This window comes from Medicago truncatula, chromosome 4 (assembly GCF_003473485.1).
Source record: "Medicago truncatula cultivar Jemalong A17 chromosome 4, MtrunA17r5.0-ANR, whole genome shotgun sequence".
NCBI lineage: Eukaryota > Viridiplantae > Streptophyta > Magnoliopsida > Fabales > Fabaceae > Medicago > Medicago truncatula.
The window spans coordinates 50,378,458-50,396,867 of record NC_053045.1 but is presented as its reverse complement, the minus strand read 5'-3'; the positions used below and the strand labels follow the sequence as shown (position 1 = coordinate 50,396,867).

The window sequence follows — 18,410 nt, the reverse complement described above, 5'->3', positions numbered from 1 at the left end:
AAATTTGAAGGAAAGAATATGATCTGATCGGATCAACTGAACTACGTCCGGTGCGGTGAGCTTAGTTGTTCTTAATTGTTTGGACACTCGACACTCAAATCAGTATTTGAATGAAATTGTACCTTGGGAGACCTTACATAGGGAGTTGCAGGTTGCCATTGTGTTCGACGTGTTGTAGCTGTTGATCGGAGGGTGTGATAAACGTTGTTTGTCCAAAGTTGGATTGGGCCTGTTCGTTGGGCATTGGATTGTGAGCATCTTTTGAACATTCCAGAACAGTAGCCCCCCAATCATCATTTTTGGAGTGAGTGAAGAGTGACGACTTTGAGCAGTTTGATGTTCTATGCGAGGGCAAAGATTATGCTCAAAGAAAGCTTTTGCTTGTATGCGACTCACGATGACTTTTCAGTTCGCAGAGAACTGAATTGTAAAAAAGGTGATGCTCGTGACGGATTCGTGGTTCGTTTGGAACCTCGAGCATCAAAGGTCCTAGAAAGTGTAGTGCTCATATGGTACTTGTAGTTTCCGAAACTTCAAGTTTTGGGACGAATTAGTTCGAACTCTTGGTGAGCCGTAGTTAGCTAGCAATTTTAAGAATATGTTGCTCGAAGAGAGTCTATAGTTCGTGATGAACCTCTTAGGGTATTGATGCTCGCGAGGAACTCATAATTTGTGAAAATGACTTTTAAGATTGTGGTGCTCGCAAGAGAGCTTTAATGGTTCGTGAAGAACGTGAGGGAATGACTTTGACTTGCAAGGAGCTATAAGCAGGTGTTGTGCATGTGAAAAACTTGCTAGTTCAGAAAGGACTTTCGCTCGCTGGGAGCTACTGGGATTAACGAGAGAATAGTGCTCGTATGGGCATCTAATTCTTGTGGAACTTCTGGTGTTTTGATGATTTACATGTTATATTTCTTCCGAAATGTTTTGTCATTATTTTTAGTTTGTTCCAAGTTTGTATTCCATGTGTTTTCCGAAATGTTTGTAAGTCACTTTATCAATACCATATAAAGTAAGGGGTTTTCGTAACAGTTACCTGCAATTTTTGGTAGTAACAAATCCCACTTTTCTTGAAATGCATGCTTTGTGTTCATAATAACTTCCGCTAAAATCCTGAATTCTTTACTTATTCACCGTGTAAATTACTTGACGAAAAAAATAAACAGGTTAAGTTACACTAGTGTTTCGGTATTTGTTGAAGTTCTAAGATATGGAAATGACATGTTCTTTGAGTAAATTCTGATTCTGTTCCCCGATTCACATGCTCTTCTACTTCTAGTGTTGGTGTACTCTAATCATTATCTTTACATTTTGCTAAATCTTTATTAACGAAGATATTGTAAATTAAACTTCAGTGTTTAAACTTTAAACATCTTTAAAATTGATGGTCTAACAAATATATTAAACAGTCTTGTATATTGGGCTATCTGGAAAGTTGCTGATAATGATAGATACCAAAGTATCTTGTATCTATCCATGCATATTTCTGGCGAGGCATAATTATCATGAGCATTTTAATCCCAATGTAATTTGTTTTTGGAGAATTATTTGACACCAATGAGAAAAGTGGATACTGATACCCATTAGGCAGTTAACCCAAAATTTAAATTCACTGAACAAATAATTAAATATGAAATAGTAACATGACATCAAATGATTGGATGTTGGGTAACATATCCAATAAAACTCCAATCTAATGGTGTTTTCACATTTTTTTCTTTCTATTAATGTTGTAGCTAGTAGGGCAATTTTCTGACCATTGCATTTGTTCTCTTGTAGTACAAGCTGTTGCTTGGCTTCATTATTGTCTTATGTGAAATTGACCAAGATAGGACTCCTGACAGTGTGTTTAGCAGAAACCCATTTTAGAAATCCTTGACCGTGTTCTACTGTCTTATGACCGGACCCTATACGGTTGAATGTTACTGAATATGTCTGTTTCTGGTTGGCTTCTGAAAAGTAGAGCTTGTTTGGATGGACGCTCACATCAACTCCTTTTGGTGCTGCGACTATGGCAAAATAAGATGACTGAGCCTCACCGACATTGGTAACTGTCCTTGTGAATGTCTGCGAGGAGCCAAGCACGACAGAAAATGAGGGGTAGTTAAGCTCTCCCTCGGGAATGCTTGATGTCTCAGTGCAGTTAATTTTTCTGTGTGCGATGATCCCAACTTCCCTGTCACTGTAGCCTAAACCACATAGATAAGGTATATAATCATCAGGTTGGATATCATATACTAATCCAGGATCATCTGCTCTTGGTGGATTCACGTGGCCCGAACCTGTGGCAAAAAGATTTGCCGGCTGAAGTGTTTCATCGACAATGAGTTTGTTTTCTAAATTTAGTGTGTCTGCAGAAGTCATTATGGCAGATTTTATGGCTGCTGGTGACCAATCAGGATGAGAGCTTTTGAGCAAAGCCGCAATGCCACTAAGATGTGGGCATGACATTGATGTGCCTGACATAATGTTGAAATTTAGTTTTGAATTGGTGTTGTTATCCAGGGGGAATGGCCATGCCGCCAGGATGTTCACGCCTGGTCCTATAATATCCGGTTTCAATATACCAGGACTCGGCAAGTTGGGACCTCTTGAAGAGAATGATGCAACGGATGGCGCTAAGGAGTTCCCGATAATCGTTCCCTTAAACGAAATGGTTGCTGTCGGTGAAGTGGAATTTATGTAGGCCTTGATCTTTAGTCCAGCAGCATAGCTTACATGTGTTGCTGGTAGGACATGTACATCAGCTGAGAGACTGAAACCATTGAGTTCATCATTCATGAGAATCATGGCGGCACCACCTGCTCTTTGTACTTCCTGTCCTTTGGCAATTCTTCCTATACCCCCTCCCCTCTCACACAAAACAACCTTTCCTCTGAAGTCAATGTCACTCAAGGATCCATTAGCACAAAATGAAGATTCTACTTTGCCATTTATTCCTGCATATGCTAAGGGCAACAGTGTTGGAGAGAAATCGGAAGGCTGGAAAACAGATTCGCCCTCAAATTCTTCCCCATTTCCAAGCACTGCTGTTGCCACAATGGTTCTGTCAATAGTGCTTGCTCCAACTGTGAGCATCCATGGGGCTCCATTAACCAAGGAGGCATCAGAAGGACCAAAGTTTCCTGCTGCAATACTTACAAAGATTCCCTTCTGAATTGCTGCAAAAGCGCCTATGGCAGTGCTATCATTGAAAAATGGAGGAGGCTCACTTAGACCAAGTGATATCGATATTACATCCACACCATCCTCCACAGCTGCATCTAATGCCGCAAGTATATTACTCTCGGCACAGTCTTCTCCAAAGCACACTTTGTAAATTGCTAGGTGAGCATGAGGAGCCATCCCTGCTGCCGTACCTTTAGCATTTCCTAGCACTTCTGCATTTTCGACAAAAGCACCAGCCGCTGTACTTGCTGTGTGAGTCCCGTGTCCATCCTCATCAATTGGTGCTTCAGCTTTCTCTCCTTTTACTGCTGCATTGTTGAAGGATCTTGCTCCAATTAATTTGTTGTTACAAACTGTACCATTAAGTTTGCATCTCCCTTTCCATTTCGACGGTGGTGGTGGTATTCCTGCGTCACTAAACGAAGGATGATCATCAGGTGTGATTCCTGAATCTAGAACACCAATAATAATTCCCTTTCCAAAATTTGATTCCTTCCAAGATCCGATATTTTGCTGCAACCCCAAGAAATCTGGGGTATGTGTGGTTTGACGACGTAGTGTCCTTTCGGGATGAGCTGAAACAAAACCATTCTTCTGTTGAACAGCTCTCAACTCTTCTTGAGTTAGTCTTGCGGCAAAACCACTCAACACATTTCGGTATGAATAAATCATTCGCGGTTGTTCATCAGAGCTCATAACCGTAGTTGGCATGAATGAATGATGCCAGCTTTCTAAATCTTCTTCTGATTGAGTGAATAGCTTACCCTCTGGCTTATTCACATGGATAATGTATATTTTTGAAGTGCTTGTCTCAGTACTCCGAGCGGTAGGGTGCAGTTCACTTCCTTGAGTAAAATGAATATGGAAACTCAACACGAAAGTGAGAGCAATGAAAAGGAAATAATCCATGTTCAAGAGAAACTTTACTTTCTGCTTGATGGAAGAATGAAAGAAGTGTGCTCTAAATAAATACATTCACAATGATTATATATTTATATGTAACTTTGTAAGTAACACTTTTTGCTGGCTAGCATGGTTATATTATATATGTCATGATTCATGTGGTGTATATTTATTCTTAAGTCGGCAACAATGACTAGTATTTGTTTTTAAAAGGTTGTTGTTGTCTTGTTGTTCCTACCTACCATATTCTGTTTAGCTTAGTTTTTTGGAAGATTGCTTCATGGAATCGTGGATATTTTCTTGAGTTTTAATCTCTGCAGGCTGTATCTTTGCATTTGCTGTGTAGTCCCACTTGGAATTTTTCTACTGCTTCTGAGAATCAAAATGCACACTGTGTATACTTTAATGTCAAGTGAACTTTAAAAACTAATGCCAAATTTATATCAAGACAAATTTATATAATTTTGCATTCATACAATGTGCAAGGAACACTTGTCAAAGCCACATTATGCCTTTTCAAGAAAAAAAAATAATACAGCAAAGACCATTTTAGTCTTTAAGAAAAACTATGAGACTTTGTTTCTTAGGAAAAATTAAAGTACTTGTTACTTGGAAATTGGATAATTAGGTGGTTAACAATAATTAAAAAGATCCAAATTTGTTCCCAACAATAATTATAAAGAGACGATTTGATTTTTACAACAAAAACATCCTTAAATAATTTATTCTTCAAAAAACAATCAATTTTTATTCTTTCACATTCAAACAACCATCGTCTACATAAATATATCATTGTAAATTTGTAACTAAGAATTAAGAAATACTACCATTATTTTTAATTATTTGTACAACCATTCTTTTTAAAGATTAAATTGTCTCCTTTTAATTATTGATAGGACAATACCTTCTTCTTTAAGATATTATTTTCACCCTTTCGCTTTGATAAATACCTTTTAAATGAGGGATGATTCAACACTTTCAATTAGAGGGATTCATAATTTCTTTTCACAGCTAGCTACTTTAATTAATTCAACTTTTACCACAGTTTAACAAGAAAAAGTTTACATCAAAGAAAAAAAAATAGGCTCAAAAGGAGGCACTAGTGGGAATGGGGCCAGAAAAATGCCTAGAATGCTTCAACCATATATCTCCTTATCAAGCCAATAAAAATCGTTTTGGAATAGTCTCAAAACAAGTTCTAGAATGCACTACTTGAAAAATATCACTCAAACTAAAAGAGGGGTATAAATTCATAGTTAAGCACAACCCTTTAACAAGCTCAAGTAGAATTAGTAGTGGGCACTAGTGTTCAAAAGTGTAGGGCACTAGCGTCAAAATATGTTTTGGGCACTAATGTTCAATTAGAAGTATAGTTCTCTATGTTTTGGAATAATCTTTATCTTTAATTAGCATAAATCTTAAAAACAAAAGTGTTGGCTCCAAATTAATTTGACTTCCTCCTCTTTCTCTCTGTTTTTAACCATGATATCTTTCTTCACCTCCTCCTCATACATGTTCCTTGCTCCTTAGTAAGAGTTTCACATCTATCTATTGATTCAGCTTGGCTTAGTAGGATAACTGGTTGAACTTTGTTTCATACTTAGCTATAATTTCTACCAATCGTTAAATCTGCCTCCTCTTGTCATAGTCTAGAATTTAGTAAGCAAGCAACTCATCGAATGTGTCCTAATTAAAAATCATATTGGCTCCAATCAGAGTGGTTCTAATCTAATGTACATCTGAATGTGAGGATCTCTTCAAGAGGTATACCATTCATGGTTCTCACGATAGCTTGCAAATTGGATGCAAATCAGGCTTGGGAGATGTGTGTGTGAGTATCAATAAATTAAGGTAACTATAAACAAAAGTTTTTTTTATTTTAATAATAAGATAAGCTTTTTATTTAAGACTCGATTTGGAACCAAAAAAATTGGATACGGGTCATTTTAGTCTATGCGAAAAAATATAACTCAAAATAGTCCCTCGCAAATATATAAAGGGGACACATTAGTCCCTTCAAATATTTTTAAAATATTTTAAATTATTTACGTCTAATTTTATGCGAAATATTAAAAAGACTCAAATTAGTCTGTCACTAATTTGAGTCAATTCAGTCTTAGAGTCTTGCTAAGTTATTTCTCTCATTCTTTTTTCCTCTTGCCAATTACTGAAGTCCTATTCACTGCAATTAGGCATTCTTTTAACTTTTAGCCATATAAGTTAAATATTCCAAAATCTTAAATTTGGTTCAATTATATCCGGTTGAAGTTGAGTTCATTTAATTAGTGAACTTAGTTTTTAGAATAAATTCAACTCATTTGGTTCATAAATCAATATAACAAGTTAATTGTTGAGTTCAATACTAAACTATGTTTGAGTTGACTCAAATCATTACCAACTATTTGTGTATATGATTTGAGCCTAAAAGTTAAATCTTATTCTTTAGTAACAAACAAAAAGAAGAGTCGAGAGTAGGGATGGCCAAAAAGAAACATGTCCACATGCACCCATAAATAAATTAGTTAATTCACTAACATATCCATTTATGTTTATAAGATTTAACTTTTTATTGCTTTTTAAAAAAAAAATTGACTTTTTATATATTTATTTTTACATTGATTAATTGAAAATCTGTATGAATTTCAAAAGTTTGTATGAATTATGTACGGAATATAAAATTTGTATGAGTTATGAAATTTGAATGGTTTATGCATCGATTATGAAATTTGTAAGCGTGTTTAAAGTTGAAGTTTTTAGGTATTCTTGTCATGCCCCTTTACTGCCATTTCAAAGAAGATATTTGTATTTGGAATACTACGATTGATGGCCTGTTTAGTTTGCATATCATATGTGTTCAGACCTGCTGCACCCATATACACAAGCGCAAAGACATATCAACTGGACAACTTTATGGAATCTCAAAGTACTGCCTCGAGTCCGCTCATTTCTTTGGCGCCTTGCTCATCAATGTCTACCTACCGGTGTCAATCTTATTAATAAGGGTTAATAGTGCTTTTTCCCCTGTAAAATATGTTATTTTCGGTTTACCCCCTAATTTTTTTTTTAGATTTGGAATCAGTCCTTTTAAATATTTTTTTCTTCATAATACAGGCTGAAACTGTTCTAGAAGCTGAAACTGTTGCTTTACTAGAATCCATCAATTTGGCAATATCAAACAGATGGAATAATGTCTTGTTTGAAACAAATTGTAAGACCTTAGTTGAAGCCCTCGCTTCATCAATTGTTTCCTACCAATGAATTTGGTGACCTTGGATCCTGTTGTCGAAGTCTCTTGGTTAGTAATTCCGACTTTGCAGTGTCGGTTCATTAGGAGGCAAAGCTAATAAAGTTGCTCATACTGTTGCTAGAGCATCTTTATCTCACATTAACCCCCATATTTTCAATGATGTACCATCTACCACGTACTCTTTATTTACGAATTAAATGATTAAGTTTGCTTCCGCTAATAAAAAAAAAGACAATCAATATTTTTTTTTCTTCCAAGAATCCATGATATCCATAAATACTCATAGATACCTTCTTACATAAGGATTACTTGTATTGCAGATACTCGTATCTAGTTACATATTTATTCAACGGAACGGAAACACGCATCATCAATTTGTATCCATGAATATTCATTCTCATCCCTAATCGAAGGGTTGAGATACCCTACTATATATAGCAAAAATCCAATAGAAGATACTAGAAGCACTTTACGTCAAGAAAAGTCTAGACCCCGTCCATAAGTTCACTCACCCACACCTACTGTTTAACATAAAACCCAAAGAAAACAACACGCCGCGCCGCAGTCACAGTCTCACACACACACAATGGAACCGTCGAAGCTGAAAGAATTGAAGCATTTCATCGAACAGGTTAAGTCCAATCCTTCAACTCTCGCCGATCCTTCACTCTCCTTCTTCCGCGACTATCTCGAAAGGTTAATTTCTATCACTCTCTTTCAAATCGCACCTATACAAAACCCTATGTTGTGCTTTAATTTGTTCTATTTGGTTGTTATTTTCAGTCTCGGTGCTAATCTTCCTGAATCTGCTTATTCCAAATCGGTAACCTATAAATCCTTGTTGTTTTTTGTTTAATGTTTTCTGTTGAATATCTTTGAAATATTGACACTGACACGGCATACGACACTGACACGTTGACGCCGGTTCTAATTTTAGAAAATGATATAATTGAGTGTAATCACATGTCAGTGTCGTCTCAGACACGTATTCGTTTGGAAGTGTCAGTGCTATAGAGTTGAATATGTTTATTGATGCATTGTGATGTGTGTTGTGTATGATAGAGATCCGTGGAGAGCGATGATGATATCGAGGATGTAGAGGAAGAAAAAGTGAAGGTGGAGGAAGTAGAGGAGGAAGATGAGATAATTGAATCTGATGTTGAGCTAGAGGGTGATACCGTTGAGCCTGATGATGATCCTCCACAAAAGGTTATTTATTTATATATTTATTTTAAATTTATTGTAGAGTTTGAGGTTTGACTTGAGGTAAATGTATGTGTTGTTTCAGATGGGAGACTCTTCTGTTGAGGTTACTGAAGAGAGTCGCGAGTCTTCACAGTTGGCGAAAGCTAAAGCCATGGAAGCTATTTCTGAAGGTAACATAACATTCACTCTTAACTCTAATAATGATGATTGATTTGTGGTTTTTTATTATATTTTTATGGTTACTATTACTGGGAGGTGGATGGATCCACAAACAATGTATGCGAAAAAATGAACCTATGGCATGGAATGGTTTCAAGTTGATATTAAGGAGAACTGTGGAAGTGCTGTCAAAATTGCAGCAGTATTGCAGTCATAGCAACGTAAAATACTTTGATTTGGTGACCCATATCATCGTCGTGAACCTTTATTTTAAAACCCTAGGAGACTGGACTGGGATCCTTAGAAGGGATGAAAAAACTCTATCCTCCGAACAGTAAACAAGTTACAATTTTTTTAATGACCGAAGTTGCAAACCGTGACTGCTAGTGATAAATAGCTGGGAAGGAATCTAGTAGTAGACAGGGTGGGTCCAACATGTTAAGAGGCCTAAAGCAAATTCTCTAGTGAGACCTTTGAAAATAGAAAATTCACACAATGCTTGTAAAAAATCCACAAATCAATTTTTTATTGGTCAAAGGTTTGAACCTAAGACCAGGATCCGAGGCTATCATCTTGACAAATTGAGCTAGGTAAACACCTATAGTTAATCTGTTATATTAGTATATATTTATAGCTAAATTGCATCTTTTGGTGACCTTTTTTGGGCCCAAAATTTTGAGGCCCAAAGCCCTAGCTTGGACTGATTGGCCCTTGGGTCGGCACTGGTAGTACACTTGACTTCAGGGACAGGAGTGTCAGTTTTCAATCTCTTGTGTTCGAAGAGCATACTTGTCTGTCAATTTGGGGCAGTCGATGTAACTGACATCTCTTGTGTTGAGTCTGGAGCCGTCTGCAACGCCAAAATAACAAATAAACTCGTTGCTTGTAATCAAACACAGTGCACGTTGTTTTAAAAAAAAGAATGCCACCACTTCGTCACAATGTAACATTTAATCTTGTAATAACCCATAAATTACATATACCTATGCTCTATATATAACCAGGGCACTTGATTCATACCAGTTCATAATTGGATCTTATTTTTTTTTTTAATGGCAACTATGTTATGGGATGATGTTTAGAAGGGATAAAATTAATCAATGGCAACTATGTAATCTGATGATGTTTAGAAGGGATAAAACTTTATGCAAACACATGTTATTTCTTTGAGCTGCCTAACGTGCGACCTGTCCCCATAGATTGGCCCATTGAATTTCCTATTTCAAATATCTCGACTGTTTTGGGTGGCAACTCGTATTCTTTCCAGCACTCAAAGATTTATAACAATGGAATTATGATTTGATCTTACGTGGCTTTGAAATGCAGGTAAGTTGGAGGAGGCAATTGAGAACTTGACAGAGGCAATTATACTCAATCCTACCTCTGCCATAATGTATGCGAACAGAGGTATGACTTGATTTGATTCTTTGCTTTTTACATGCTCTAGTTTTTTTGTTCTTATTGTCCAGGACAAACATTCATTGAAACATTTTTCTTATCATATACAGCCAGTGTTTACATCAAAATGAAGAAACCTAATGCTGCAATCCGTGATGCAAATGCTGCTTTAGAGGTTACATACTCTCCTCTCCGTTGTACTGCTTGATAAACTGAATTATACATTTGCTTAACTTAAAATAGACGGTTGAATGTGTTGTCCATGCATAATGTTCTTGTTGCATTATATTCCAAAAAGGACAACGTTTCTTTGACAAAATCTTACCTCAAAAATGAGAAAGGCGTCTTAACTTTCAAATTACTAACAAAGATAGGTTCCAAGTGCTCTTAAGATTAGATCAGTGGTAAATACACACTTCTTTGCTCCTTTAGAGAAACAAATTCTGAAGAGTTTTTTCTGTTTTGAAATACATGCTTCTTGATAAGTTTTTGATAAGATGCAGAACTGTGGCATCTGAGTAGCCAAATACTGTCAAGTGTCAACGTGTTGTATTACATATTTCTTTAGACACTCCTTTAAAGGTTCAATCTGTCTCATATAAATTTGCTTTGTACTTTTTCTTTTATAATTATGCGAACCCTACTTTCAAATACGGCAGTGTGGACGGAGATGGACTATGAGTGTATAGAATTTATTGAGATATACCTTTTTTTCAATGGTCATAATTCACAATTAATGTAGTATTTGCCAGAATTTATTATTATGTCTATGTAGCTGCAATCTGATATGCAGGCAATATTTTTAATATTCTATTCCTTTTTCCAGATTAATCCTGATTCTGCTAAAGGATACAAGTCACGTGGTATAGCACGAGCGATGTTAGGTCAATGGGCAGAGGCTGCAAAGGATCTCCATGTAGCTTCAAATATAGACTATGATGAGGAAATAAATGCAGTACTTAAGAAGGTTTGCTTTTTTGCCCTAGTATCTTTTGATGGGAATATTCGTCAGGCTAGTGTTGACTGTGATAAATGTCGGGCACAAAAACAATGCTTATTTGAGTTTGGCTAAAGCCTACCTTCTTGCATTTAGAATTACCTCACTTGTCAATAACTGGACATGGTATGGGTAACATAAACGAACTTATGAGGATATTTATTATTTTTAAAGACTTAAGTAACCTATTTCAATATGGAAATTTGCCTAGGGATCTATATTAAGCAGGAAATGTAGGAAATGCCAGCATGGTGTACATAGTTATGGATGCTAACCAATTAATTAAGAATGATGTAAAACCCTAAAATATTATGCAACACTTCAGTAGCCGCAAAGGAATAGATGCATGATAATAATGATAATGAGGAGTGCATCTAGGAGAAACAAGTTAGAAAAGGGATGATATTTTCAGCATTTACTTGAGGTGTGCATGAGTAGTGAAGATATTTCCTGAAAACAAGATCAGATTGAAGAAACATGTGTATAGTGAAAAACATAACGTGTTGACTAACTTCATAGTTCGTCCAACCAATTTAGGTTTTTACTTGTATTTTCCATACCATCTGCAATCACAACACCTAAAAGTTTGTTTGAGCACAAGCCCTGCTTAGTTAATGTGCTTATTGTATCCTCTGAATATTATTCGCTTACAACCTTCCTGAAAGTAAAATCTTGCAATTTAGGAATGTTATGGATATGCACCGAGGGCATCAGTTGTGTTTAATGGTTGGATTTATTTTGTATCTTATTATAAAATATGGATTGTGTAGGTTGAACCAAATGCCCACAAGCTTGAGGAACACCGTCGGAAGTATGATAGGTTGCGCAAAGAAAGAGAAGAGAAAAAAGCTGAGCGTGAGAGGCAACGTCGCCGTGCTGAAGCTCAGGTTGTCAATTGTATCATGCTTAAAAAACATGTCAGGCGAATTGTGATAGATACATATGTAATATAGCTGTTGCTAACTTGTATACATTACAGGCAGCATATGAGAAGGCCAAAAAGCAAGAGCAATCATCTTCCAGTAGAAATCCTGGAGGCATGCCTGGTGGGTTTCCTGGTGGCATGCCTGGTGGGTTTCCTGGTGGCATGCCAGGTGGGTTCCCTGGAGCTGGAGGCATGCCTGGTGGGTTCCCTGGAGCTGGAGGCATGCCAGGTGGGTTCCCTGGAGCTGGAGGCATGCCAGGTGGCTTCCCTGGAGCTGGAGGCATGCCAGGTGGCTTCCCTGGAGCTGGGGGCATGCCAGGAGGGGTGCCTGGAAATGTTGATTTTAGCAAAATCTTGAACGTATGTCAATCTGAACATTTAATGTTTTTGCGTGCTTTTGAACTGCTATAATTCTCTGTTCTTTCCCTCTCACACACTTGGGGGGCGTTTGTTTCACGGACTCAAAAATTATTCCTTGGAACAACATACCCGGGAATATAAAGACGGGAGTTTTATTCCTGGGTATTTTTAAAAAAAAAAACTGTTTGGCACACTCTTGAATATTCCTAGGAAAATTGGAAGTCATTTATTTTTTATTTTTTTTTAAAAGTATGCAAAATTTCATGGGAATCCAATTTCCCTTCTTTTAACATGGGAAAAATTTCATCGAAATGTTGGGAGTTATGGTTCCATTAGCATTACTTGTGCGGGACTCTATCCGATGGGGTTCTCTCTCTCTCTCTCTCTCTCTCTCCCCCTCTCCCTTCACAATCACACATACTCAAACACACATATTTACATGTTTAAGTCTTGATGTCAAATGTTCTTTAACATGTGTCTCAGGACCCTGATTTGATGACGGCATTTAGTGATCCAGAAGTTATGGCTGCTCTTCAAGATGGTAATTTTCTGTTCTAATACTTGGCTCTATTCTTTTTCTTCCCAAACTTTTTTTTTCTTTCATGCGAACTCATTTTACTGTCGAAGCATGAATTTTCATAAGCCTTGCACTTAATTGATAAATATTTTCTGGTTAATTTAAGGGCAGTTGCCATTTTTTCAAAGGAAGGTAGCTCATAATTCATAAGAACCTTTTCTATCCTTAGATTTGGAATCACGAAAAATCTGCTAAGAACTAAGGACAAAGTGAAATTCAAGCTATTTTATGTTTACTTCACAATGCATGATTCATGATTTCCATAGAGATCATGTGGACCAATGATGGAATCTGTTAGATTTATCATATAAAGAGGGGAGACATTTAATTGGATATCTTGTTCTCGGTTTGAGGGAAGGGATGAGAGGGTAGATAACTCTTGTTTGGTTCTCTTTTTTGGATAGTCATAAGGTGAGAAGGGAGATGTTAATTTAATTAAGGTATATAACAGTATGCTTTTTATACCTTATAACTTTCTACTTAATCTTTTATGTAAAGACATGTGTTTGAAGGTTTGTCAACCATCAACCGATAGGAATCTGGTCCTAAATTGAATATTGGAGCAGACTCAAAATTTAGTCAATAAGGATTTTGCTCCCATTCTTTACATTCCTCGTATCTTCTTCTAACCAAATAATTTTAACACAGTCGGACAATGGCTGTCACTTTTTAACATATTGCCGTATATACCCATTTTAGCTGTCTTCTGAATGAAAAAAGACACGAGTTCCTCATTTGTCTTTTTTGGTTGAGTGCAGTTATGAAGAACCCTGCTAATTTGGCTAAGCATCAAGCAAATCCTAAGGTTGCGCCTGTAATTGCGAAAATGATGAGCAAATTTGGAGGTGCTGGTGCTGGTGCCCAGTGATCAATTCTACATGTTTGTGATTTCAGCATTCTAGGCCTATGCTCGAGTATTTAATTTAATATTAATGTTAATTATGTTGCATTTTTAATTGTACGGATATCATAAAACTTTTTTATGCAAGGCCTGTTTTGTAGGTAAATTGCTCCTGTTCTTTATTTATCAGCAACATAATATTCTACTGACTGGATTTAAATGATATAGTCGTTATCCTTCTGTTAATGGAAAAAGTATTTTATTTAAGGGTTTTGTTAGAAGACACCTTTTAGGAAGGTGTTTTTTAGCAAGTTATTCTATGAGCATTTGTTAAAAGACACCAACTAATTTTTATGAAGGTGTCTTTTAGCAAAGTTATAACTAAAAAGTGAAAATCACACCTTGAGGTGTGGAATGCTAAAAGACACTTTCATGGGTGGCTTCTAGCAAAATTCTTTATTTAATACTATTAGTATTAGTTTAATATATTAGAAAACAATTTTATAAATATTTGCTTCTTTTTGATGAAAAGTAAATGTCTAACTTATTAAATGTAAGTTTGATAGCTTTAATAATATATACAAACAGATATTAAATACATCTAAGAGATTATATATTGTTTTTATTTACAGTTGTAAGAGATTAATTTTGATCCACATTTTTTACGGTGGATAAAATTAACCACTTATGCGTGTGATTTTAAACTAGAATGTACCGTTGGATTTTAGAGTTGCGATTGGATTGTAGGATTTTAAGCTTGTTTTTTAGGGTTGATAGCGCAGATGAGAAGACAAAAGACCATGGATTTTTCCGGTAAATCAAACACATAATAAAACCAAAAATTTATCGATTAAAATAAAGAACTAGATACTGTGCCAAATCCCCAATGTATTGACATTTGACATACTAAGATTCAGGAAATAATACGTAGAAGGAAGCTCAATCACCTAATATCCACTCAAGGGATAGAAAATATGTTTAGCTTGAACAACATTAATTTTATTTTTATTTTTCTTTTCTCTTTGTCTTTCTGTTTTGCTGGCTAAAGTTTAGGGATGTCAATGGATATCCATGAGTACAGATAGTATGATATCCGTCTCCGCCCTATTGGATAAATATGGTGATAGCAAGCTGGAGCAAAAGGGACTCAAGAAAAAGACACAGACACCCTTTTGGATGAAAGACTATCACTTGAAATAAATTCCAAGTTACATAGTATGTATGCTTTACGGTATTATTTTATATGGACTCTTGTAGTAAATCAAGTGGCTTAGGCCCATCTAGCAGACCCGACCCATATGAGGAAGGGAAGACCTAGGTATTTAAGTTGTATCTTCTGACACAGAGGCATGAATGAAGTTGTTGCTTGTTTAATTTTCTCCTTTCTTTATCCAGCCGTTTTTATTTTCTTAATGTCTTCTAGTATAGCTTGAATTGTTGACAACCTAGAACCAACTATCATATGGTATTCGTGTCCGTTCCCGTATCTGTGTGGGTATCTTTATACGGGTAATCCACGGGTATTTAGATACCCATGGATATTCGCGGGTAACCATGGATTTTTGAATTAATTTTTTTTTGTACAAAGAAAAATACCTTTTTAATTACATACAAACTTAAACTTTTAAAGATCCATAAACAAGTAATAACAAATCTAAAATCATAAACAGATAATAATGCTAAGGAGAAGAAGAAGAAGAAAAAAGATGAGGAGAAGAAGAAACCTAGCCGCACAAGAAGAAGAAGGAGGAAGATAACTTTTTGAAAGAATCCTTGAGAGAAAGAACATAGAAGAGCGTCGTACAGTACACATGATAAACTAGGGTTTTTTAGACACCAAACTCATACATGCACGCACACACATGGATATTTTAGTAATTTACTTAATTTATTAGTGGGTACGGATACCTGCGGGCATGAGTATCATCAAATCCGTGTTCATGTCCATAAAGTAACAGATAATTAAATACCCATTTATTTTATCCGTGGATACCCATTTAACTATCCGCCTCGTACCTGTGACAGATTTTATGTACGGATTTTTTTTGCCACCCTAGTAAAGTTTACAATTTCAATTTCTTCCTTTATTTTTCTTAAACCTTTTTTTTTATTATACTAAATAATTAAATCATCTTTTTTCTTTTCTTCCCTCATTTCCCTTCCTTTCACCTTTTTCCTCCACGAGTTTTTTTCCTTTTGAAACCAAGCATATTATGAGCAATAACATTCTTCAAATACCCAAGTCGGGTTTTACGGGGAAAACGATTCATCAACCATTGGGTGTTTGCACACGTACAACAATTTCAAGCCGTACGAACATTGCGTAGCAAGTAATCATCACGTGAACAATCAGTCTGAAGGAAGCATGTCTCTTCTCATTACATTCCATAGACTATCAGGTAACCCATCTAACTCTCAAAATATGGCTTTCACAATGTCACAAGTCTTTCTAATTTAGTATCGGTTTCACCGCTTAAGTTCAACAATGTTTATCTATTAGAGTTTTACTTGTGGCATTCACGTATCGTTTGATTTTTTTTTTTTTTTTTAGGATTCACTTTTTACAAGATAAATAAGTAGGGTGTTCGGAGTTCGAACCCCAATCCCTGCATATAACAATGCATGTCCCTGCCAACTGAGTTATACCCATAAAGGCTCGTTCATTGAGTTCTATTCTAACTTATGATTTAACTTTGAAAATGAAAAATTATTTTAATGAAATGGTGCTCGTTAAGTATTTGTTGTATTGAAGTTTTTTTTATAAAGAAATTAAATTAACCCACCCGTAGGGGTGGGAATAGGCCAGGCTTTGATAGGCCTGAGCTTGGCCTACCAAATAAATCACAAACTTGAGTCTGGCCTATGGTCTATCATATGCCGTTTTTCTAGTCCTGATCTGGCCTATTTAAAAGTCTGGACTGGCCTGAAAGCCTACTTACAGGTCTACTTCATATTAAGGTCATCAAATAGTTCATTTGGCCTACTAAATAGGTTAAACATGTCTTAAAGCCTACTTAAAAGCCTATTTCACTACAAGTAAATTTCAACAAGATTAAAGCCTACATAAAAGCCTATAACAACAAAGCATATTAAGGGACTAATAGATAGAGAAAAAGATGTTTATATTTTTAATATATGCAATTATTTTAATATAAAAAAAAATATTTTTAATAAATAAGTATTAATAGGCCGGCCTATTAGGCTTAACAATCTTTTTTTGAAGCCTAAGCTTGACCTATTTAACTAAACAGGCTTTCTAAAAAGCCTAAGCCTAGACCTATCTACTAAACAGTCCAGGCCAGGCCGTAGGCCGGCCTGGCCTATTCCCATCCCTACCCATCCGGGACCGGCCCAATATATTTTTAGGCCTAAAGTCCATTTAAAGAGAATAGGACAAAATTAAAAATTCCATAGGTTACATCAATCGAAAATAATTTTATATGATATGTGTCTGACACTTATTAAATATGAGCCTCTTTCGCTATAATCAACTCCGTTAATGTGTAGCCTTTTTGCAGGGGGGGGGGGGGTGCGAGCGCGCACATGAACATGTTAGTGTGGGTGCACGCATGCGCTTGCGTGTTGAAAATAAAATTTAATATATATATTATTTACCAATTGTTAGAGATATTAAAATAACAAAATAATATTGAAATAATACAAATATAAATTAATTTTGTACTTTTACAAACTTTGATTACACACTACTTGTCCTAATATATTTAGAACAACCGAAATCGAATTAGATTGATAGAAATCTGAAGGCACAAAGAATTCAAGGTTCAAATAATCAATAAAATAATTAGCATTGAAATCGAATTTGCTACATGAACTATGATTCCTCATTTACATATATACCACTTCAGCTTCAAGTGAACATGTTTACAAAATTTGACCTACGAAAATATGAGGCCTAATACGGGACCTAAAAAACTCGGGGGCCTAAAGCCTTTGCTTTAGTGGCAGCCCCCTTGGACTGGCCCTGAACCCACCCAACTTAGCATCAGGGAGAATCAAATATGAGACCTTGAGGATGATCATACTCCCAGGACTCAAGTCAATACCACTAAGCTAATCCAACTAGGTTTTGTATTGAAGTTGCCTACTCTCCTATGTGTTATCTTCTAGGGGTGTTCGCGGTGCGGTTTGGATCGGTTTTGAGGCAAAATGTCAACCCATCCAAAATAAAAATTACATGCGGATCGGTTCGGTTTGGATGAGTACTCTAAAAAAATCTGAACCGAACCGATACAAATATATGCGGTTTAATTTGGATCGATTTTTGGACATCCAGAATGCAAAATATATTTTTTATTTACTCTTTTTTGAAGAATATAAATTTTTTATTAATATTAATATTACACAAACACGGTAAAATAATATGTTTGATGCAAAATATATTAAAAATTTAAAATTATTGCATGAAAATTATCGATTAATTTTGAAACATATGTAGTCATAATAATATAGATTAAATTAGTGCAATATATAAGATTAAAATTTAACAAGCAACATAATAATGCAATATATAATGCTAATAAAAGAATAAATAAGTATTAATATTTATTTTTGCGTTTCGGTTTGGTTTGGTTTTGAAAAAGTGATCCGAAATTCGATCCGATCTGAGCG

At 35.7% G+C, this 18,410-nt stretch overlaps 2 protein-coding genes across 2 annotated transcripts; one reads left to right on the top strand and one right to left on the bottom strand.

The window, feature by feature from the left end:
- Positions 1-1,574: 1,574 nt before the first annotated feature.
- Positions 1,575-4,121, bottom strand: LOC25493632 (subtilisin-like protease 4). Its single transcript, XM_013602198.3, has one exon. It carries the CDS (start codon positions 4,075-4,077, stop codon positions 1,810-1,812), a length of 2,268 nt encoding a protein of 755 aa, XP_013457652.3. The 5' UTR covers positions 4,078-4,121; the 3' UTR covers positions 1,575-1,809.
- Positions 4,122-7,781: 3,660 nt separating this feature from the next.
- Positions 7,782-14,004, top strand: LOC25493631 (FAM10 family protein At4g22670). The gene is made up of 11 exons (XM_024782595.2): positions 7,782-8,014; positions 8,102-8,141; positions 8,381-8,527; positions 8,607-8,694; positions 10,010-10,090; positions 10,192-10,256; positions 10,908-11,048; positions 11,849-11,965; positions 12,058-12,363; positions 12,847-12,904; positions 13,699-14,004. Exons 1-11 carry the CDS (start codon positions 7,905-7,907, stop codon positions 13,806-13,808), a joined length of 1,263 nt encoding a protein of 420 aa, XP_024638363.1. The 5' UTR covers positions 7,782-7,904; the 3' UTR covers positions 13,809-14,004.
- The last annotated feature ends 4,406 nt before the right edge of the window (positions 14,005-18,410 follow it).